The 25,301-nt window shown below is 40.1% G+C and overlaps 1 protein-coding gene across 2 annotated transcripts in view; it reads right to left on the bottom strand.

Annotated features, from left to right (window-relative positions):
* Positions 1–25,301, bottom strand: part of SIDT1 (SID1 transmembrane family member 1) — a 321,104-nt gene that overhangs the window by 19,670 nt on the left and 276,133 nt on the right. The window contains exons 23-25 of one of the 2 annotated variants that reach the window (XM_053705818.1): positions 24,998–25,103; positions 22,641–22,751; positions 8,391–8,504 (exon numbers count right to left, since the gene is read on the bottom strand). In XM_053705818.1, coding sequence (XP_053561793.1) covers positions 8,391–8,504; positions 22,641–22,751; positions 24,998–25,103 — 331 coding nt within the window. The remainder of the gene's footprint in view (positions 1–8,390; positions 8,505–22,640; positions 22,752–24,997; positions 25,104–25,301) is intronic. The other variant, XM_053705819.1, reaches the window with a different exon arrangement.

Below are 25,301 nucleotides of genomic sequence, written 5' to 3'. Positions count from 1 at the left end.
GTCTTACCCTCCAGGATCCATGCTGTGAACAGGCACAGTCTCTCAAGTGTGACAGTCTTGCAGCGAGGCTCTGACATGGACTTGAGTGTGTAACAGCAAGTAGTGAAACTCGTAAACACTGACTGCTCAGGAGCTGTTAGGTGACAGTCTGGATGGAATTACTACTACTTGGAATTTATAGTAATGATACAAACTATAAGTAGATTCTAAAAGCAGCTCACTTTTGTATATAATCCACTACTTCATTTAGCTACTTGGAACCTATAGCATTAAGGGGTATACGCAAAGGGTGCAATGGTGGTTATATACTAACGGTGAATACCCAACAACTATAGCTACTTGGGGTTTAGAGATATCATTACAGCGGTGACCACTTTCAAAGCACTTAGTTTAATTGCAGCAAGATAGAGCTGCGGCTTGCTAATATCTGATATCCTCAACATTGTATGTGAATACTATACAGTTAACGTATTAATATTATTTTATAGTGTAAGCATAATAACGGATAGATTTATTTATCTAATTACTCTTGTCAGCCATTTGTGACAGTTGTGGCACACTTATATAAGCACTAATACTACTGTGCTTCATATACACTGTACATATATTAGTGATCCCATTTATAACAAGACAGGACCGCGGCTCCAAAGTAATTGCAAAATTAGAGAGTTATATCAGCCATTGCTACCACATATATAGTAGTAGGTACGCAAAGTACAGTGTAACCGCACCATTGACTTGACTCAAGAGATCTAAGCTATCCGTATTTACTCTAGTTATCCAGACGTGTCATAATACACAATGACACGCTGAATAAATCATAATCCAACTAAACTAGCTACTACGTTTCTTTATAGGTGTCATAACTGACACATTATGGTATGGTGATGCAGATTTGACATCTTTCCTATTAATATACAATGTAAAATTTGAACCGTAATCTGCATTGGTAATAAACATAAACACTGTTCTAAAACTGATATATAAGTTTACGAACTTACAAGTAATCGTTTGCCACACAGGCAAAACGAAAAACAGACATAATTAAGCCTTTGGCTGGGGTGTCTTTGCCTCCTCCTGGAGGCCAGGTGTTGTATTTCCCAACATTAAGGAATGAAGTTGTGGACTCTCCCTTCCTTATGGAAGGAAATACATGTTTTTTTAAACACAAGTGCAACCCGACTAGCGCAAAAGCTTAATTTTAGTGAAGTTTTACAATTGTGAAAATGCATTTTACCGGCCCACTTGTAATCTAGCCCACAGTCAGCTAATTTAGACTGGATGTGCATTTGTATAGTGCAGTATCAAATAATAAAGTATTGGGTCAAAAAATAAAAGTGATAAATAAAAATGGGGGAGATATGTTTCTGGGCAAATTAGAAAAGAGGCAAAAATTATGTCAAAATGATGTAAAACAAAGTGAACTTGCAATGTCAAAAAGTAAATTTATGCTTACCTGATAAATTAATTTTTTCTATGGTACGACGAGTCCACGGATCCATCCTTTACTTGTGGGATATTATCCTCCTGCTAACAGGAAGTGGCAAAGAGCACCACAGCAGAGCTGTCTATATAGCTCCTCCGTTAGCTCCACCCCCCAGTCATTTGACCGAAGGTACAGGAAGAAAAAGGAGAAACTAAAAGGTGCAGAGGTGACTGAAGTTTAAATAAAAAAATATATATAATCTGTCTTAAAATGACAGGGCGGGCCGTGGACTCGTCGTACCATAGAAGAAATTAATTTATCAGGTAAGCATAAATTTACTTTTCTTCTATAAGGTACGATGAGTCCACGGATTCATCCTTTACTTTTGGGATACAATACCAAAGCTACAGGACACGGATGAACGGGAGGGACAAGACAGATGGTTAAACAGAAGGCACCACTGCTTGAAGAACTTTTCTCCCAAAAATAGCCTCCGAAGAAGAAAAAGTATCAAATTTGTAAAATTTTGAAAAGGTATGAAGCGAAGACCAAGTCGCAGCCTTACAAATCTGTTCAACAGAAGCATCATTTTTAAAAGCCCATGTGGAAGCCACCGCTCTAGTAGAGTGAGCTGTAATCCTTTCAGGAGGCTGCTGTCCAGCAGTCTCATATGCCAAACGGATGATGCTTTTCAGCCAAAAAGAGAGGTAGCCGTGGCTTTTTGACCTCTACGTTTTCCAGAATAGACAACAAACAAAGAAGATGTTTGACGGAAATCCTTGGTTGCTTGCAAGTAAAACTTCAAAGCACGAACCACGTCCAAGTTGTGCAACAGACGCTCCTTCTTAGAGGAAGGATTAGGACACAGAGAAGGAACAACAATTTCCTGATTGATATTCCTATTAGTAACAACCTTAGGAAGGAATCCAGGTTTGGTACGCAAAACCACCTTATCAGCATGGAAAACAAGATAAGGCGAGTCGCATTGCAACGCAGATAGTTCAGAAACTCTTCGAGCCGAAGAGATAGCAACTAAAAACAGAACTTTCCAAGATAGAAGCTTAATATCTATGGAATGCATAGGTTCAAACGGAACCCCTTGAAGAACTTTAAGAACTAAATTCAAACTCCATGGTGGAGCAACAGGTTTAAACACAGGCTTGATTCTAACTAAAGCCTGACAGAACGACTGAACGTCTGGTACATCTGCCAGACGCTTGTGCAGTAGAATTGATAAAGCAGATATCTGTCCCTTTAAGGAACTAGCTGATAGCCCCTTCGCCAATCCTTCTTGGAGAAAGGACAAAATCCTAGGAATCCTGATCTTACTCCATGAGTAGCCTTTGGATTCGCACCAATAAAGATATTTACGCCATACCATAAATTTTCCTAGTGACAGGCTTTCGAGCCTGAATCAAGATATCTATGACCGACTCAGAGAAACCCCGCTTGGATAAAATCAAGCATTCAATCTCCAAGCAGTCAGCCACAGAGAAACTAGATTTGGATGCTGGAACGGACCTTGAATCAGAAGGTCCTGTCTCAGTGGCAGAGTCCATGGTGGAAGAGATGACATGTCCACCAGGTCTGCATACCAAGTCCTGCGTGGCCACGCAGGTGCTATCAAAATCACAGAAGCTCTCTCTTGTTTGATTCTGGCAATCAAACGAGGAAGGAGAGGAAATGGTGGAAACACATAAGCCAGGTTGAACGACCAGGGTACTGCTAGAGCATCTATCAGTACTGCCTGAGGATCCCTTGACCTGGACCCATAACAAGGAAGTTTGGCGTTCTGACGAGACGCCATCAGATCCAATTCTGGTGTGCCCCATTGCTGAATCAATTGTGCAAACACCTCCGGATGGAGTTCCCACTCCCCCGGATGAAAAGTCTGACGACTTCGAAAATCTGCCTCCCAGTTCTCCACTCCTGGGATATAGATTGCTGATAGATGGCAAGAGTGAGTCTCTGCCCATCAAATTATTTTGGTAACCTCTATCATCGCTAGAGAACTCTTTGTTCCCCCCTGATGATTGATATATGCTACAGTCGTGATATTGTCCGACTGGAATCTTATGAATCTGGCCGAAGCCGGCTGAGGCCAAGCCTGAAGCGCGTTGAATATCACTCTCAGTTCTAGAATATTTATCGGGAGGAGAGCCTCCTCTTGAGTCCACAAACCCTGTGCTTTCAGGGAATTCCAGACTGCACCCCAGCCCAATAGGCTGGCGTCCGTTGTCACTATGACCCATGCTGGCCTGCGGAAACTCATTCCCTGGGACAGATGATCCTGTGACAACCACCAAAGAAGAGAGTCTCTGGTCTCTTGATCCAGATTTATCTGAGGAGATAAATCTGCATAATCCCCATTCCACTGTTTGAGCATGCATAGTTGCAGTGGTCTGAGATGCAAGCGAGCAAACAGAACTATGTCCATTGCCGCTACCATTAGTCCGATTACCTCCATACACTGAGCCACTGATGGCCGAGGAATGGAATGAAGAGCTCGGCAGGTGGTTAAAATCATTGATTTCCTGACCTCCGTCAGAAAAATTTTCATGTCCACCGAATCTATCAGAGTTCCCAGGAATGGAATTCTTGTGAGAGGGATAAGTGAACTCTTTTTTATGTTCACCTTCCACCCGTGAGATCTTAGAAAAGCCAACACGATGTCCGTGTGAGATTTGGCTAGTTGGTAAGTCGACGCCTGAATTAAGATATCGTCCAGATAAGGCGCCACTGCTATGCCCCGCGGCCTTAGAACCACCAGAAGGGACCCTAGCACCTTTGTGAAAATTCTGGGAGCTGTGGCCAACCCGAAGGGAAGAGCCACAAACTGGTAATGCTTGTCCAGAAAGGCGAACCTGAGGAACTGGTGATGATCTTTGTGGATAGGGATGTGTAGATACGCATCTTTTAAGTCCACGGTGGTCATATATTGACCCTCCTGGATCATTGGTAAAATAGTCTGAATGGTCTCCATCTTGAAGGATGGGACTCTGAGGAATTTGTTTAGGATCTTGAGATCTAAAATTGGTCTGAAGGTTCCCTCTTTTTTGGGAACCACAAACAGATTGGAGTAGAACCCCTGCCCCTGTTCTGTTTTTGGAACTGGCCAGATCACTCCCATGGTATATAGGTCTTCTACACAGTGTAAGAACGCCTCTCTTTTTGTCTGGTTTACAGACAATTGAGAAAGATGGAATCTCCCCCTTGGAGGAGAATCTTTGAAATCTAGAAGATACCCCTGGGTTACGATTTCTAAAGCCCAGGAGACCTGAACGTCTCTTGCCCAAGCCTGAGCAAAGAGAGAAAGTCTGCCCCCTACTAGATCCAGTCCCGGATCGGGGGCTACCCCTTCATGCTGTCTTGGTGGCAGCAGCGGGCTTCTTGGCCTGTTTACCTTTGTTCCAAGTCTGGTTAGGTCTCCAGACTGACTTGGATTGAGCAAAATTCCCCTCTTGCTTTGCAGCAGGAGAAGAGGTAGAGGGACCACCTTTGAAGTTTCGAAAGGAACGAAAAATATTTTGTTTGGTCCTCATCTTATTTGTCTTATCCTGAGGAAGGGCATGGCCTTTCCCTCCAGTGATGTCTGAAATTATCTCTTTCAGTTCAGGCCCGAATAGGGTCTTACCCTTGAAAGGGATGGCAAAAAGCTTAGATTTTGATGACACATCAGCAGACCAGGACTTAAGCCATAACGCTCTACGTGCTAAAATGGCAAAACCTGAATTCTTTGCCGCTAATTTAGCCAGTTGAAAAGCGGCATATGTAATGAAAGAATTAGCTAGCTTGAGAGCCCTAATTCTATCCAGAATATCATCTAATGGGGTCTCAACCTGAAGAGCCTCCTCCAGAGCCTCGAACCAAAAAGCAGCTGCAGTAGTTACGGGAACAATGCACTCTATAGGTTGGAGAAGAAAACCCTGATGAACAAATATTTTCTTTAGGAGACCCTATAATTTTTTATCCATAGGATCTTTGAAAGCACAACTGTCCTCAATAGGTATAGTTGTACGCTTAGCCAGGGTAGAAATAGCTCCCTCCACCTTAGGGACCGTCTGCCATGAGTCCCGCATGGTGTCTGATATGGGAAACATTTTCTTAAAAGTAGGAGGGGGAGCGAACTGAATACCTGGTCTATCCCACTCCTTAGTAACAATGTCGGAAATCCTCTTAGGGACCGGAAAAACATCAGTGTAAGCAGGAACCTCTAGAAATCTGTCCATTTTACACAATTTCTCTGGAACTACAATAGAGTCACAATCATCCAGAGTCGCTAAAACCTCCCTGAGCAATAAGCGGAGGTGTTCTAGTTTAAATTTAAAAGCCGTCATATCTGAGTCTGTCTGAGGGAACATCTTTCCTAAATCAGAAATCTCTCCCTCAGACAGCAAATCCCTCACCCCCAACTCTGAACATTGTGAGGGTACATCGGATATGGCTAATAAAGCGTCAGAGGGCTCAGCATTTGTTCTGATACCAGACCTACTGCGCTTCCCCTGCAACCCAGGCAGCTTAGATAAAACCTTTGTGAGGGTAGTATTCATAACTGCGGCCATATCTTGCAAGGTGAAAGAATTAGACGCACTAGAAGTACTTGGCGTTGCTTGTGCGGGGGTTAATGGTTGTGACACTTGGGGAGAATTAGATGGCATATCCTGATTCCCTTCTGAATGAGAATCATCCTGCAACACACTTTTAGTAGCTAAAATATGTTCTTTGCAATTTATTGACCTTTCAGTGCATGAGGGACACATTCTAAGTGGGGGTTCCACAATGGCTTCTAAACATATTGAACAATGACTTTCCTCAATGTCAGACATGTTGAACAGGCTAGTAATTACTACAAACAAGCATGAAAACACTTTATTTAGTGAAAAAAACAACAATCTTAAAAAACGGTACTGCGCCTTTAAGAGAAAAAAAGCATACACGTTCTGCAAAACTGCTTTAAAGGGATACTAACCCCACATTTTTTCTTTCATGATTCCGATAGAGCATGCAATTTTAAGCAACTTTCTTATTTACTCCTATTATCAATTTTTCTTTGTTCTCATATTATCTTGATTTGAAAAAGCAGTAATAAAAGGTTAGGAGCCAGCCCATTTTTAGTTCAGCACCTTGGTAGAGCTTGCTGATTGGTTTGCTACATTTAGCCACAAATCAGCAAGTGCTACCCAGGTTCTGAACAAAAAATGGTCCGGCTCTAAAGTTTACAGTACTGCTTTTTCAAATCAAGATAGCATGAGAACAAAGAAAAATTGATAATAGGAGTAAATTAGAAAGGTGCTTAAAATCTCATGCTCTATCTGAATAATGAAAGAAAAAAATTGGGTTTAGTATCCCTTTAAAATGCACCAAATTTGTCAAATTTTTGATAGCAGACTCAATATGTGTAGTTAAGTTTGCCCCACAAGAACATTTAACATTTAACCCTTTATTGTGCAAACCGGATTGAATTAAGGCCTAAATCCGGAAAAAAAACACCCCCAGCACCTTGCTACAGCCCTGCTGTGGCGCCTACCTGCCCTCAGGGATTGTAAATATGGGGTTAAAGCTTCGATTTGGCCCAAAACATACACAAGGGCCCTCAGGAGTTGGAGCTTGCTGCTTGCTGAGTGAAAACAACTGCGCATCTAAGGCGCGAAAATAGGCCCCGCCCATCTCACTCAATGTCTCTACAGCCTCAAAGAACCGCACCAGAGCGGTTTTAAACTAGCCATGTGGGTTCTGAGACCCAAAAAAAAAAGCCAAGTGTACCCTCAATAAAGTTGCCCAATAAACGTTATTGCCCACAAAACGTTAACAGTACTCCCAGTTCAGAAAACGTTTGCCCACAAACATTCAAAACTCAGTGTCAACCATTTTTTAATTAGCCCCTTATGCAAGCTTAGTAATGCCTTTCTATAGCTCTTAGGATTACTGCTTACCCTTACCCTCATGGGGATACTGTCAGCCTTTCTGAAATACACAGTATCTCCAGAAAAAATGACTGAACATACCTTACTGCTATATAGCATGAAAACGTTCCTCACACTGAAGTTTCCTGTACCCCTCAGCCTCTGTGGGAACAGCACTGGATCTTAGTTACAAATGCTAAGATCATCATCCTCCAGGCAGAAGTCTTCATCCATCTGCTGCCTGAGAGTAAATAGTAGTACACACCGGTACCATTTAAAACAAAAAACTCTTGCTTGAAGAAATTAAAAACTAATATTTTATCACCTCTTTCACGTTACCCTTCCTAGTACTTAGAGTAGGCAAAGAGAGTGACTGGGGGGTGGAGCTAAAGGAGGAGCTATATAGACAGCTCTGCTGTGGTGCTCTTTGCCACTTCCTGGTAGCAGGAGGATAATATCCCACAAGGATGAATCCGTGGACTCGTCGTACCTTATAGAAGAAATAGTTCTAAGCTGGTACTGGTGAGATTTCTGAATGGACAGACCATATCTGAAACCAATCACAAATGCATATACGTATATTCTGTGAATCTTGCACATGCTCAGCAGGAGCAGGTGACTCAGAAAGTGTGTATATAAAAAGACTGTGCTCATTTAGATAATGGATGTGTGAACTCACAGGTTGTTTAAAATTGTGTTCTCTATCTGACTCATGAAAATGTAATTTAAAAGCTTACAATGAAGAGTTTTACATTTGCGATAGGATATAAAGGTCAAAATTTAAATGAATATAGGTTATTACTATTTTTTAGTGACATATGCACATATGCTATGAGTGCCCCGTGCGCCCTTCTCACTGACTAAGTAGAGGCTTGTATGACACAATAGGCAGGCATGGTGTTTGTATCCTGATCCTCTAGTCACACATAGCATACGTGCGTATGCAGCTGAGAAAGTAATAACTTTTCCTTAAAGCATTTTTGTTAATTTGGTCTTTTCGATTTCTAAAATAAGATATTAGCTAATATCCCACAAACCACAGAATGGAAAAGCCAGCTCACCAGGAAGGAAAAAAACATGGCAGTTGAAGACAAGAAGTGCCAAACATCGTGGTCATCGAAGAAGTTGAGAAGGATACACTCACGATTCTTTTCCCGGGATTCAGCTGGCGTTTCCTGAGTTTTTAAAAAGAGAATAACATTATATTGGAGGAGTAAGGCACCATATAAAAACAATGTAAACCCTAAATACAATCTGGTGAAAGGTTTCTCTCCAGCACCTGCATTACTGTGTTACTCTATAAAGCATATTCACTAGAATTAGCAAGATCTCTCTCCGCACTCTAGTAAATAAGCTCCACAGAAAGGTTTCATAGCTGTTAGTCCAGCCTTGGGAGTCTAATAAAAAAGTTAAATCACACAACTGGTTAGCATCTTATCAAGGAACATCCAAATAAAGCTGTCAGTGATGATGGCAAACAGAGCAGAATTTCCTGATCTCAGCTTGAATACCGGAGCGTTAATCTGGTTCAGTAATGTCCTGGTCCGTCTGAGGCCCTCCAGGGCAAATTGTAGATAGCTTATTTGATCAACTGCATCAGCTACATTGTTTCCTGTAGGTGTTTGCAAGAGATGGATAAAACATACTGATTTGCTGTAGTTAGGGTTTAGAGGTACTGTTGTTTAATGTTGTACACGCTAAACTGGAGACGTGAAAGAACATATGCGCAGGTATTTTTATAAACTCATGCACATGGTGGGAAACGTTTCTATTAAAAACCACAAGCCTAAAGTTCACATGGAGCTACCTAGAAGGTTAACTTACTAAAGATCTAATTCTCCTTAAAGCACATGAAACCCAATTGTTTTCTTACCTGATTTAGATAGAGCATGTAATATTAAATAACTCTCCATTTTACTTCCATTAGATAATTTGTTTTGTTCTCTTGGTATCCTTTGTTAAAAAGGGGATACCTAGGTAGGCCCAGTAGCTGCTGATTGGGGGCTGCACTTATATGCCTTATTTGATTGGCTCGCCTTATATGTTCAGCTAGCTCCCAGAGGTGCATTGCTGCTTCTTCAACAAAGAATGCCACAAAAATGAAGCAAATTAGATAATATAAGTAAATTGGAAAGTTGTTTAAAATGGCATGTTCTATCTGAATAATGAAAGAGAATATGCCACTTTCATGTCCCTTTAATGGGCCTATAAGTAGCAAAACCTGTCCTATCTACCAGGATCACTGGCTGATTCTGGGTTATGTACTCAGTGGGGTTTTTGACCTGTACAGGCAATTGTTGGGCTAGCAGTGAGAGGGTGCTGTAGGGGTATTCCCTTTTCAAATAGCTTAGAGTAGTGGTGGTGTGTGAGTGTTCAGGTTGGTACCACCATCTTGGTATAATGTCACATGTGACCAAGGTCCTGAACTCTAACCATTCTTGTCTGAAGGCTGCCTTTGGCTTCTCCTACTCGCTGCAGACACAGGGCTGACAATTCTTTCCTTCATGTTATTAACCCCTAATCTGCTGCCCCTAACATCACCGCTACTGAAATACACTTATTAACCACTAATCTGCCGCCCCTAAACATCGCCGCCACCTACATTAGTTATTAACCCCTAATCGGCCACCCCCAATGTCGCTGCCACTATACTAAAGTTATTAACCCCTAAACCTCTGGCCTCCAACATCACTAACACTAAATACATATATTAACCCCTAAACCTAACCCTAACGTAACCCTAAGCATAACCCTAACGTAACCCTGAACCTAACCCTAACACCCCCTAACTTAAATATAATTAAAATAAATCTAAATAAACCTTACAATTATTACCTAAATAATTCCTATTTAAAACTAAATACTTACCTGTTAAATAAAACCTAAGCTAGCTACAATATAACTAATAGTTACATTGTATTAAGCTTAGGGTTTATTTTTATTTCACAGGCAAGTTTGTATTTATTTTAACTAGGTAGACTAGTTACTAAATAGTTATGAACTATTTACTAACTACCTAGTTAAAATAAATACAAAGTTACACAAATTAAAAAAAGAAATTATCAAAATTAAAAACGAATTACTCCTAATCTAATAGCCCTATCAAAATAAAAAAGTCCCCCAAGAATAAAAAAAACCCTAGCCTACACTAAACTGCCAATAGCCCTTAAAAGGGCCTTTTGCGGGGCATTGCCCCAAAGAAATCAGCTCTTTTACCTGTAAAAAAAAATTTACAAAAACCCCCACCAACAGTAAAACCCACCACCCACACAACCAAACCCCCCAAATAAAAACATATCTAAATATACCTAAGCTCCCCATTGCCCTGAAAAGGGCATTTGGATGGGCATTGCCCTTAAAAGGGCATTTAGCTCTTTTACTGCCCAAACCCTAAGCTAAAAATAAAACCCAGCCAATAAACCCTTAAAAAAACCTAACACTAACCTCCAACGATCCACTTACAGTTTTCGAAGATCGGACATCCATCCTCATCCAAGCGGCAGAAGTCCTCATCAAAGCCGGCAGAAGTCTTCATCCAAGCAGGCTGAAGTCCTCATCAAAGCCGGCAGAAGTCTTCATCCAAACAGCATCTTCTATCTTCATCCATCCCGCGCGGAGCGGGTCCATCTTCAAGATATCCAACGCGAAGCATCCTCTTCTTCCGATGGTCAACCTAGAATGAAGTTTCCCTTTAAGGTACGTCATCCAAGATGGCGTCCCTTACATTCCGATTGGCTGATAGAATTCTATCAGCCAATAGGAATTAAAGGGGAAAAATCCTATTGGCTGTTGCAATCAGCCAATAGGATTGAGCTTTCATCCTATTGGCTGATCCAATCAGCCAATAGAATGAGAGCTCAATCCTATTGGCTGATTGGATTAGCCAATAGGATAAAAAATCAATCGTATTGGCTGATTGCAACAGCCAATAGGATTTTTTCCCCTTTAATTCCTATTGGCTGATAGAATTCTATCAGCCAATCGGGAAGGAAAGGGACACAATCTTGGATGACGTACCTTAAAGGGAAACTTAATTCTACGTTGACCATCGGAAGAAGAGGATGCTCCGCGCCGGATGTCTTGAAGATGGACCCGCTCCGCGCCGGATGGATGAAGATAGAAGATGTCCGGTCTTCGAAAACTGTAAGTGGATCGTCGGGGGTTAGTGATAGTTTTTTTTAAGGGTTTATTGGGTGGGTTTTATTTTTAGCTTAGGGTTTGGGCAGTAAAAGAGCTAAATGCCCTTTTAAGGGCAATGCCCATCCAAATGCCCTTTTCAGGGCAATGGGGAGCTTAGGTTTATTTAGGTTTTAATTTGGGGGGTTTGGTTGTGTGGGTGGTGGGTTTTACTGTTGGGGGGTGTTTGTATTATTTTGTACAGGTATTTTTTAAGGGCCATTGGCAGTTTAGTGAAGGCTAGGTTTTTTTTATTTTGATAGGGCTATTAGATTAACAGTAATTTGTTTTTATTTTTGAAAATTTTGTTTTTTATTTTGTGTAATTTAGATAATTGTATTTTATTAATTTAATTTATTTTATTGTAATGTTAGGTTGTATTGTAAGGCAGGTTAGGTTTTATTTTACAGGTAAGTTTGTATTTAATTTAACTAGGTAGTTAGTAAATAGTTAATAACTATTTACTAACTAGTCTACCTAGTTAAAATAAATACAAACTTAGCTGTGAAATAAAAATAAAACCTAAGATAGATACAATGTAACTATTAGTTATATTGTAGCTAGCTTAGGTTTTATTTTACAGGTAAGTATTTAGTTTTAAATAGGAATTATTTAGGTACAAATATTAAGTTTTATTTAGTTTTATTTTAATTAAATTTAAGTTAGGGTTACGTTAGGGTTAGGTTTAGGGGTTAATAGGTTTATTATAGCGGCGGTGTGGGTGGACGGCAGATTAGGGGTTAATAATATTTAAATAGTGTTTGCGATGCGGGAGGGCGGTGGTTTAGGGGTTAATAATTTTATTATAGTGGTGACGATGTCGGGAAGCGGCGGAATAGGGGTTAATACATTTTTTAAGTGGTGGTGATGTCCGGAGCGGCAGATTAAGGGTTAATAAATTTATTATAGTGTTTGCGATGCGGGAGGGCCTCGGTTTAGGGGTTAATAGGTAGTTTATGGGTGTAAGTGTACTTTGTAACACTTTAGTTATGAGTTTTAAGTTACAGCTTTGTAGCATAAAACTCCTAACTACTTACTTTAGATGGCGGTACGGATCTTGTCATTTTAGGCTGTAACGCTCACTTTTTGGCCTCACAGAAAAACTCGTAATACCGGCGCTATGGAAGTCCCATTGAAAAAGGACTTTTTAAAAACTGCGGTACTAACGTTGCGTGATGGCCAAAAAGGTGTGCGGTAAACCTATTCTGACAAGACTTGTAATAGCGGCGTTATGGAAAAAGCATCGTTATGAAGCATAACGATGCTTTTTCACTCATAACGCAAAACTCGTAATCTAGCTGAAAGGCAGTTAACCACTTCATGCCTATTTTCCAGACGGAGCCTGCTTTTAAGCTTGTTTGTGCCCTTGCTACTAATAGTGTCTGGCAGGACTAAAAACTTTGTACAGTATGTATGATGGCAGTTTCTCTAATACCTCTCCTTCTGCAAAACTTGCTGATACAGTGGATCTGCACCTTTCTGGCTCTGCATTTGAAGCAGAGAATGTCTTGTTTGAATTTATTCATTCTATAAGAGAAACAGGAAGTTTACATGAATCGAACATCCACCTCCTCTGACCGGTGATGAATTCCCTATAACTGAGGCTATTTTGAAATGATATTTGGGTTATTTTTATAAACCAGAGAACAAACTGCCTATTCCCGAAAAAATAGTAAGGTCTTCTGTTCACCTACATCAATTAGTCCGCTCTTTTGTAATGTTCTTAAAGGGACAGTCTACACCTTAGTCATCTTAAAGTCTTACCTTAGATAAAGCTGCACATAACCTCCTGCACCCCTTTCTATATCAGGCAGCAGGAAAGGTAAAAAAGTTTTTTTTTAAAAAGAATATTGTTTCTGCCCACTTTGAAATGGCCACCAAACTCCCCCCACTAATGACATCACGATCCAAGCTGCATCTGGGCACTCTGCTGAATAGCATTGACAGTTTACTGAATCCAACTAGTGAGGCTTTTGTGATTGGTCGTCATATGCAGCTCAGATCGTGATGTCATCAGTGGGTGGAGTTTGGAGGCCAGAAACTATATTCTTTTTAAAATAACTTTTTTACCGTTCCTGCTACATGATATTGAAAGGGTTGCAGGAGGCTATTTGCAGCTTTATCTAAGGTAAGACTTTAAGATGACTAAGGTGTAGACTGTCCCTTTAAGGTGGATGCTTCTATTAACAGACTAAAAAAATGTTGTTTTCTATCGATGAGAGTGCTGCCTTTACAGATATAATAGAAAAATAAATGGAGCAAGATCTTAAAAAATATTTGCAGCTTCATTCTGGCAATGTTTCTAAGAATAAAGCCATTCAGTTCTGGTTCTGACTTTAGCTTCAAGCGGAATCCTCTAAGCTTACCATTTAAATGAGCAATGTTGTTTGGTAAGGAACTTGAGGCCTTAATCTCCAAAAGAACAGAAGATATGAATACACTTCTTCCAAAAGAGCTGCTCCCCCCATTTAGATATCTCAATACAAACCATTTAGTCATCTTAAAGTCTCCCCCTCCTGCATACCTATCTCCAATCCCATCGCTCTCCTTCTCCTCCTTTGAAGTCCACTGCATTTGCATGTTCTCCCCTCTCTCCCTCAAAGTGGCAGTCATCTATCGCCCTCCTGGACCAACCTCCCAATTCTTTGACAACTTCGCCGCCTGGCTTCCTCACTTTCTCTCTTCAAATATATCAACCCTAATTCTTGGGGACTTCAACATTCCCATTGACAACCCATCTGCCCCCGCTGCCTCTAAACTTCTTTCACTCACATCCTCCTTCGGTCTCTCACAATCCACCCTACTCCCGACTCACTTTGATGGACACTCCATCGACCTGGTATTTTCCTTACCTTTGCTCTATATCTGACACCACCTGTCGCCCTTTTCCCATTTCAGACCATCAACTGGTCACCTATAATATTAATTCAAAAGCTAAACCCACTTCTCCATCCCGCCCCCGCACCTGCAGAAATACACATGCTGTAGACCCGCTCCAATTTTCAAAAATCATTCAAAATCTCCTCCCTTACACTTTTACTATAACCTGCCCTGATCTCGCTACAGCCCACTATAACAAAACTCTCTCCTCTGCACTAGACACATTTGCCCCTCCCCAGCTGCGCAATACACCACCACTCTGAACCTGATTTCATACACTATAAGTTTATTCTTCGTTCATACACTTCTGCCCTTCACTTAGCCAAGCAAACCTACTTCTCTCATATCTACTCTTTCCTCAAACACTAAACGACTCTTTTCCACCTTTAACTCTCTCCTCTCTACCCACCTACTCCACCAACCCCGTCTGTCTTTAGTGCTCAAGCCCTGGCAGACTACTTTTTAAACAAAACACGTACTAACCGAAGCAACATCCCAACACCAACCTGCAATATTCCAACAGGCCCAATTACTCCCTCTGCCACCCTCTCTATCTTCCATCCAGCCACTGAGAATGAAGTTTCTTCCTTACTATCTTCCTCACGCCTCAATACCTGCCCACTCAACCCTATCCCTTCCCATCTAATACCCTCCCTATCTTCCACCCTCACTCCTGCTCTTACCCACATCTTCAACCTATCTTTCTCTACCGGCTCATTCCCATCTTCTTTTAAAAGGCACTCCCATACTCAAAAAACCCTCCCTCGACCCTATATCACTGCTTCCACTAACATCAAAACTCCTTGGAAAACTAGTTTACAATCGCCTAACCAACTTCCTGTCCACCAACTCCTTGCTTGACCCACTGCAATCCGGATTCTGCCCAAAACACTAAACTGAGACTGCCCTTACCAAGGTTACAAACGATCTTCTCTCTGCAAAAAATATTGGCCACTACTCTATACTCATCTTACTCGACCTCTCAGCTGCCTTCGACACAGTTGACCACCCCCTCCTCCTACAGACCCTTAGCTCTTTTGGCCTCTGTGACACTGCTCTTTCCTGGATTCACTCCTATCTTTCCCACAGGTCTTTTTCTGTGTCATTTGCCGGCGAATCCTCCTCTCCTTTGCCTCTGTCTGTTGGAGTACCTCAAGGATCTGTTCTGGGTCCTCTACACTTCTCCATCTATACTTCTTCACTGGGTAAACTTATCAACAGTTACGGCTTCAAATATCACCTCTATGCTGATGACACCCAGATCTACCGCTCCACCCCTGCTCTCTCTCCCTCTGTCCTTTCTCATGTCAGCGACTGCTTATCTGGTATTTCTTCTGGTATTTAATCCACTCCCTTGTTATCTCCCGACTTGACTACTGCAATAACCTACTTGCTGGCCTCCCTCTTTCCCGCCTCTCCTCCCTTCAATCCATCCTAAATGCTTCTGCCAGGCTGAGCCACCTTTCCCGTCGATCTGTATCTGCTGCACCTCTCTGCGAGTCCCTTCATTGGCTCCCCATTCACAGCAGAATTAAATTCAAAATTCTCACCCTTACATACAAAGCTCTCACCAACGCCGCTCCCCTCTACCTATCCTCTCTAATACACATGTATACTCCAGCCCGTCCACTAAGATCCAACAATGACCTGCTCCTTGCATCCGCAACTATCACCTCTTCTCAAGCTAGACTGCAGGACTTCTGTCGTGCAGCACCTACCCTCTGGAACACTCTTCCTCGTGCTGTCAGGCTTTGCCCTAATCTGTCTTCCTTTAAATGTTCCCTGAAGACTTTTCTGTTCAGGGAAGCCTACCACCCAACTCAATAATAAATTAACTTCACTTACCTAACATTTCCCTCATCTAACTCTGTATTAACATTTTTCAAAATCTTGCAGTCCTCACCTCCTGTTTCTCAACCTCTTACTCTTCTAGATTGTAAGTTCTCATGGGAATAGGGCCCTCAATCCCTCCTGTATGTGTTTGTAAATGTTGTCCTGTCTCTTACAAGTCTTGTATTGTTTTATTTAAATGAATTGTATCCATGGACAGTGCTGCGGAATATGTTGGTGCTTCATAAATAAAGTATAATAATAATAACAATAAAAAACCCAGGGAGAGGCTTCAAAGGATTCCTTTCATACCCAAGGCTGGAAATTACAATTACAGTTTCAAGGCCATGGGTAAGTCTCTACAGACCAGAAAACTAAGTCATAATAATGATGCAACAGCCCAGGGCTCAAATGCTACAAAAGTTCCAAAAGATGTTAGTGGAAATTTGTCTCAGAGGCATATTTCTTCTGCACTACTTGGACAACACCCTGCACCTTGCTAACTACAAAGAACAAGCCTATACGCACAAAGGGACAACGTTTTTCAGTTCCTTCAGCTTCTTAGATGACTAGTAAATTGGTAGATGAGTCAGCTCACTCTATCTCTGCCCATTATATGACTGGGAGCAGCTTTCTCATGTGGTTATTAGGGCTTATAGCCTCTAAGATTTACAAGGTCAGTGAGTCAGGTTGCACATATGCCCCTTTCAGCAACATTTTCTAAGCCACTGTAAAGGAAGTCAAAGTCTCTCTAAAATAATTTGTGTTCCCTCAAACTTGCGGAGCCTTCTTTACTGGTGGATTCAGTCAGTGAACCACTCCATAGGATTTCAACTTAAGTCCAGATTAGATGTCATAGCTGATTTCAGCAAGTCAGATTGGTGTTGTCTCTGTCAGGGACAGTATATGCATGGCAAAAAGCCTGCAACAATAGTTACACAGCCGTTAAATCTTCTGGAGGTAAGGGCAATCTATCAGGCCCTACTTTATTGCCAGTCAGCAATGTCCTACCTCCGCTTTCAGGGAGGGACCAAGAGTCAGTAGTTACTCAAAGTGATGGCTTCAATCTTCATCTGTACTCAAAAACATGTACATCATCTTGCAGTGCATCTCCCAGTGACTCTCAGCTTTGAGGCAGACTATCTAAGCAGACAGGAAACTTCCATCAGAAGTTCCAACTGAATTCAGCAGTGTTTGAATAATCACCAACAAGGGGATATACCAGTTATACATCTCATAGCATCTAGTGTCAATACCCTCACTTCTTCAGCCATTACCCATTGCCATTACCAAGAAATGGATGTTTTTTTCAAACTGTTCTACATCTTTCCTACATTTCCTCTGGCCTCTCAGCTTCTTCAAAGTATTCAGATAAATCATGAATCTTTCCGCTTGGTTTCCTCTATTGCAGCAGTTGGCAGTTCAACCTCCCTGGATGCTGTTGATGATTCTGGACAATTGCATTGAGGACTCATTCTGCATCCAAGACTAAGAGCTTGGCTGCTGAGTTCTTGCAGGTTCAATGCCTGAATATTTCTCCATTAGGTATTCAGACACTGATGTGTGCCAGAAAGAAATCTACTTCTTTGGTTTATTATAAAGTATTGGGAGTCATTTCAACATGGCTGATGAAGCATGAGGTACCCATTGTTTCCTTATGTCATCTTCTGGAGTTCTTGCATGATGGCTATTTACAAGGTCTACACCCTAACACTCTCAAAGTTCAGGTTTTGGTGATCTCAGCCATCACTGGCATGAAGTGGGCTCTGTGGTGTCATAAAACCAGAGAATTTATCCCTAGAGTGTTCAAGTAGTTAATTCTTAAATTTACAAACATACTTTAAAATATAGACTAGGCCTTTGGCCTAGTCTTTGTCTAAGAAGGACACTCCCATTTAGCCTTTGATTGGTGTATGGTAGGACACACCTTAAGTGAAATAAGTATACAATGGGAGCTAACGGTTACTATACAGTTACTATACACCCTTTTTTTTTATCTTCCTCACCTCCTGGAAGTAACTGATGAGAGAGCACTGGAAACTGAACTGGCTGAGTATATTAGCATTCTTGTGCATTTCCCTTGGGATAGATTCACTGGTTCACTATATTTAGTTAATATTGCTTAATCTGGGTTTGTTTAAGATAAAGTTGCCCTGTATAATTTGGACTGGATGTTATAGCTTTTTGTATTTCTTGAAACTTGTTTTATACTTTTGTAGCTTATAGATAACTGTTAATTTTGATACCTATATTATTTGTCTTCCAATAAAATAATTTTAAAAAGTGGACAACCCAATTGGTTTAATATTCTGGTACTAATTACCACCACAGGCTCAATATACAAAAGAATACAGTGGTGACACAATGGAAGGAATGAATACTCCCTTCTGGAGCTGTGACCACAGCCGTCCCTCAGTTTTCTGCCCCGGACTGATTTTTAAATACATGTGGGTAACTATGGATGTCACCTCACTATATTCTATTATAGATCATAAAAAGGGATTAGAAGTTATAAACTGGAGGCTGTCTAAAGACCCTAATTTGGAACCTAATTACTACAGTCACCATTACTACAGGATAGATTTAAACAAAAGGGGTATAAATTGTGAATATTTAGAACAAGCAAGAAACGAAGTTAAAAATAAAAATAGGGAGGATCTTTTAACTAAAACAACAAAGCAAAAAGACTTGCCCCATTTTCCTAAATTTGTCACCACATTTAATAGTGAACACAAAACAATAAAAAAAAAAAATACAAAAGCACTGGCAAGTGCTAAAAGTGGATGAATTCCTTAATCCTATAATTCCAAAAAATCCTTTGATCATTTTTAGAAAAGGTCAAAACTTTAAACAGAAACTGGCACCATCTATGATTAAGGAAATGGCTCCCCCAAAACCTATACAAATTAGTAATCTCAATGGCTTTTTCACTTGCGGAAGATGTAAAGGTTGTAACTATACCAAGAGAGTACATAAAACCTCTTTTTCTTCAATTACTGGAAAGGAATTTGAAATTAAACGTTTTATAACATGCAAAACACAAAATGTGTTATACTTATAACAATGTGGCTGTAAGAGCCAATATTTAGGACGAACTAGTAGATTCCTCAAGACTAGAATCTTGGAACACCTCAACAAAATTGAAAAAGAACATGATGATCACGGGGTACCCTTGCATTGCAGTAGCTGTAAAGAATACAAGAAAGAATCCTTTTTATGGCTAGGAATAGAAAAAGTATCTACACATTGGAGGGGAGGAAAAATAGGAAGAAACCTAGACCAAAGAGAACTCTGGTGGATACCTACTCTAAAAACATATGCTCATTGGGGTCTAAATAAGGACGTTAGAATTGCTGCATCTATATAGTTAACATAAAAAGATCATTTCTAGTCTCAATTGATTTGTCACTATATGGATGTCTAGAATTCTATATATATGTAAATGCACCTTAACTTTGGATTTTATATACCATTTTTGAGATCATCTGTATATAACATGCTATTGACACTTTCTCTCCTTTATGTATCTAGTGGTTGATTGTATAAGTGACTAAAAATTTACATCGTTCACACAAAAAAGACTTCATCAATATGAATCGACACTCAAACATGTGATGTAACTGTGACATAACAGACCTGTTTGGGAACTGCATTCTACATAGTACCTGATTGAGAACACAGTCGACATAAGACCTACACGCCTCCTAGTTTTGATTGGCCTAATGTTTTTACTAAATGAATTTCCAGCAATATGATTGGTCCTTGTTATATAGTAATGTAATTGGTAATATATACGTTTAACTATGTTATTTTTAAACATCTAAGTGATCGCATAAAGGTTTCTGCCTAGCAATATTAATTCTTAATTTTGTGTAAGCATTAGTAAGCATATTGGATGGCGATTTATTTGGATTTTTTTGCTAACTACAAACAAGAATAGATAGAGATACGGATGTAAATCCAGTTACGTCATTTGACATCACGGATAGCACGAAAAATATTGTTATTTAAACCGCCTGTGTTAGCGGAAATGTATATGCACTTTGTCAGCTTACTTTTACTGATTTTAATCATCGCTCTTGAGAAAGACGGATTGTTGCCGTTGAAATGCGTTGAGCAATAAAAACCTTTTTACCTTTAAAGTGATGCACTTGATTTTATTAAGGAGCCGAACACCCAACTCTATTGTGTGAGTATATATTATTCACCCAACACATGTTTGTGGATACTGAGTGATTGTGAATCTTTCTACGTAGAAGTACTGCCAGTTTCCTTTGAACCAGCTGAATTCAATGTGACTCCCCTTCTGTGGATCAGCGCCTCCAAGTATCTGCACATGAAGTGGGCTCAGCAGCCTCTTATTATTCCCTTTTTCAAGCTTTGGCTCATATACTGACAGTTTCTAGATCTACTGTTCCAACCTGGGACACTCCTTTGATGTGAGAACCTTTTCATGGAAGCTCCATGTGCACTACTGCAAGAGGTTTCTCTATGGTTCCTTAGTCTGAACTCTGAAGACGTTTTCTGGTTACTTTTTCTGGTAGCCATCATTTTAAATCGAAGGGTTTCTGAAATTTACACCTTATCACTAGAAGATGCCTACATCTGTTTTCATCAAGACAAAATAGTTCTCCATACAGTCCCCGACTTCTTGTCCAAGTTGGTTTCAGAATTTCACGTTACTACTTTATTTCACATTACTACAGACGTTATTCAACCTTACTTTGTCCTGACAATAATGAAATAGGCTGCATTGCAAACCACTTTATAGGTTGATTGTAGTACACTGTCTTCACATCTATTTTGTGTACCAAGGATTTTAGGGAGACAAACAAGCTCTTTGATATTCTTTTCCAAGGTATGGCGCCAGTTAAGAAAAGTTTTTCTAATTTCAGTATTCAAGCTATCACAAGGGATTACAAATAAAGATGAGTCCATTCTAAGAGAAATTAAGGCTGACTTCCTACTTAAAGGGACACTCAATCAAAATTAAACTTTCATTATTCAGATAGCGCATGCCATTTTAAACAACTTTCCAATTTACTTCCATTAACTAAATTTGCACAGTCTTTTTATATAAAAACATTTTTTTGAGTCACCAGCTCCTACTGAGCATGTGCAAGAATAAGTGTGTATGCATTTGTGAATGGCTGATGGCTGTCACATGGTACGTGTATGCATTTGTAATTGGCTGATGGCTTTCACATGGTACAGGGGGAGTGGAAAAAGACATAACTTTTAAAATTGTCAGAAAAAAATCTATTACTCATTTGAAGTTCAGACTAAGTGCTATTGCATTGTCTTGTTATCTTGCATTTGTTGATTATGCAAATCTACTGTGTTGACTGGTCCTTTAAGGCCACTCTTCTTCATTTTGTCCTCTCTAGTTTCCTAATAATATACTTAAATATTTTACAGTACATTTTTCTCAGTCTCCTATTTCTCATATTTGGTGACACAGCACTGCTTTGCTGGCGAGTATGAGCCAGGGATAACTAGAAATGATAAAAATATATATATTACTAAATAATACTCTCTAGGTTCCCCCTTCTGGCTAAACCTGGAGTAAGAAGAAGTGCTATAGAACCGCAGTCCTCAAGTACTCCCAACGGGCCAGGTTTTTATATAGCTGAACCAGTGCACAAGTAATCAGCTGATCAGTAAACATGGTTACAAACCCGCTCTCACCCATAAACTGATTATTTCACATGCGCTCTAGTTCAGCTATAAAACCTGGTCTGTTGGGGGGGGGGGGGTTCTTGAGGACCACGGTTGAGAAACACTCAAAGTATACAATTTATACGGTAGGTTTAGGTGTTCAGTGCTGTTCATTTCCAGGAATATGAGTCAATATATATAAATTATTTTTATATTTGGTTGATAATTTCTAGATATTTGTGTCTGAGCAGAGATAAGATAATGTCTTGCAAAGTAGGCGTCGTCGTATCACTCTGTCCAGGTGTCCTGCTTGTCAGTTTCTTTTGACCGTTTATACCTCCATGAGATGAAGGTCCACAATAGTGCAGTAAATTCCCAACCACCGTAGTAACAAATAGTATACTCACAGGGTTCAAATGAAGAATGCGCGTTTATTAAAACATCAGCAGGACATCCATATGGTACAGCTTAAAGAATTTAATAAAAGCAGAATAATAAAGAGCTTTTTATTTTGCTTTTAATAAATTATTTAAGCTGTACCATGTGGACGTCCTGCTGATGTTTTAATAAATGCGCATTCTTCATTTGAACCCTGTACTTTGCAAGACATACTCTACGGTTTGGGAGAACCGGGGCTGGCAGCGACCACTTAAAAGGGAAGTGTTCTAACGCTGGCTTTATTTTATTGCCATATATCTACAGAGATAAGATAATGACTGTGACGAAGGGAACAGTTCTTTTAACGTAACAACATGCGATATTCTTACCTCCCAGCTGCTCAGGTTCTGGAAGAAAAAGTAGAGAGCTGCTGCCCAGACCACAGCGGTGGCGACAATACAGAATAAAGGAAGAGGCTGGATCTTCTCGGAGCTACGCAGCTGCAAAACAGCAATAAATGTGTTGGCCATTGTTTTGTGATTAGACCATAAAGTTAATTGAAGAATGGACACATCATATCATATTCCCTGTTAACTTCCTGGCTCCAAATATTGACTGCCACGGGAACCAAAAAGCATATCAAAGTGACATAACACATTGTTTTTTAACCCCTTAAGGACCAGTGACGTACCCTGTACGTCGCTGCAATCCTGGGCGTCTCTCTGCCACGAGTGGGGCACTGCAGAAATAGATTTGCAGAGTAACCGATGTGGCCCTCTCTGCATCGGACAGCGGTGGTGCCGTTCTTAGGGTAAGGAGCGAGGCAGGTTGGCGCTCCATCGCTGGAGGAGGGCGGGAGCGGGTGGGACCTCTACGTCACGCTATAGGTGATGAAGTAAAGAAAAAAAAAGAGCTGGTGTTCAGTGAGGGGGAAGGAGGGAGGAGAAGCAATGAGGGGTATTCTCTGTGGGATCGGTTGGGGGAAAGTGATCTGGGAGGGGGTAGGTTATTAAGGGGGGGGCAGCTACACTACAGAAAAAATGGGTATTTTAATGTTTTTTTTAAAAAATGTGCCTAATTTGCAGCAAACTGGGTACTGCCAGTACCTAAGATGGCGGCAAATAGGTAGAGGGGAAGGGTTAGAGAGATGTTTGGGGGGGATCAGGGAGGTTGGGAGGTAAGGGGGGATACTACCCTGCAGAAAATATATAACAACTTTTGATTTTATACTGGCAGTTTTTCTTGCCAGTACTTAAAGGGACAGTCAAGTAAAAAAAAACTTTCATAATTTAAATAGGGCATGTAATTTTAAACAACTTTCCAATTTACTTTTATCACCACTTTTGCTTTGTTCTCTTGGTATTCTTAGTTGAAAGCTAAACCTAGGAGTTTCATATGCTAATTTCTTAGACCTTGAAGGCCGCCTCTAATCTGAAAGCATTTTGACAGTTTTTCACCACTAGAGGGCGTTAGTTCATGTGTTTCAAATAGATAACATTGAGCTCATGCACGTGAAGCTCCTAGGAGTGAGCACTGATTGGCTAAAATGCAAGTCTGTCAAAAGAACTGAAATAAAGGGGCAGTTTGCAGAGACGTAGATACAATTTAATGGCAGAGGTAAAATGTGTATTTTTTATAACTGTGTTAGTTATGCAAAAATGGGTAATGGGTAATAAAGGGATTATCTACCTTTTTAAACAACAAAAATTCTGGTGTTGACTGTCCCTTTAAGATGGGGGTGACCTTTGGGGGGTGGGCGAGGGAATAGAGTGGTTTGAGAGGGGGATCAGGGGGTGGGATGTGTCAGGTGGGAGGCTGATCTCTACGCTAAAGCTAAAATTAAGCCTACAAGCTACCTAATTAAGTGTGGTGTGCAGCGGCAGCGGGATTTAGCGGCCTTCTAATTACCAAAAAGCAACGCCAAAAGCTATACATGTCTGCTATTTCTAAACAAAGGGGATCCCAGAGAAGCATTTACAACCATTTGTGCCATGATTGTAAATAATTTCAGTGAGAAACCTAAAATTGTTAAAAAGTTAACAATTTTTTTATTTGATCAAATTTGGCAGTGAAATGGTGGCATGAAATATACCAAAATGGGCCTAGATCAATACTTTGGGTTGTGTGTTAAAAATAATTATATAGTTTTGATAGGTAAAAATAAAAAAATGTCTGTATTTCTGTTTAAATGGAGTAATGGCAAAAATGCTAAAAAAGCTCTGGTCTTTTGGGGAAGTTTTTGTTTGAAATGCACGGTCCTTAAGGGGTTAATTTTTTAATTTTATTTTTACATTTATTTCACCATTTCTAATTCTGTCAATGCAACAAAAACAACCCCTATACCTTGCATGGTCACAATTTCCAAGAAAACACTTTTTCCAGAAATGATTTTTTATTTAAATTCACCCCATTGAACCTACAAAATCTATTTATTCCCTTTCAATGTCCCTTATTAGTTGTCAACACATATTTTTTTATTGCTTAAGTTGAGCATGAAACTCTGAAATGTGCCAAAAATGTTAATTATAAAATTAGTCAAAATTATATAAAATGATTATTTGCGCACATAAAGAATTTATATTATTGGTTAATTACCCATAATCCATAGTTAATTAATTTGGTGCCATATATTATTTTCTCTTTCACTGTACATCTTTTAAAAGATCAGTTAAAAATCTAAAACCTTGTGTTTAATATTTGACCTTATAAAGTGTTGTATTTTTCTAGAATACAGATCATACATTACCTTCATAATAATATAGAATGCCAGGTAAAGCAGCAGGTTACAGATGAAGATGCCCAGTAAGTAGGACGCAAAGTCTCTAGGACGGTACACCAAACCGAAGATGGCACTGCAAAACCAGAGGTGATAGCAATGATTGATATAATATTCTAAGAAGAAGGGCCGGATCTATAATTAGGCAAGGTGGCACCAAGAGATCCAGGCAGCATTTGACAAGGGGGTCATAAAAAGAGAATATTGTGACTTTTAGAGTTTTTAAGGCAAATGTCTCTCTTATGGGGTTCACATGTGACTTTTTAATCGGCTG

This window comes from Bombina bombina, chromosome 3, assembly GCF_027579735.1.
Source record: "Bombina bombina isolate aBomBom1 chromosome 3, aBomBom1.pri, whole genome shotgun sequence".
NCBI lineage: Eukaryota > Metazoa > Chordata > Amphibia > Anura > Bombinatoridae > Bombina > Bombina bombina.
Note: the sequence above shows the minus strand (reverse complement) of the source record. Positions and strands in the feature narration are given on the sequence as shown.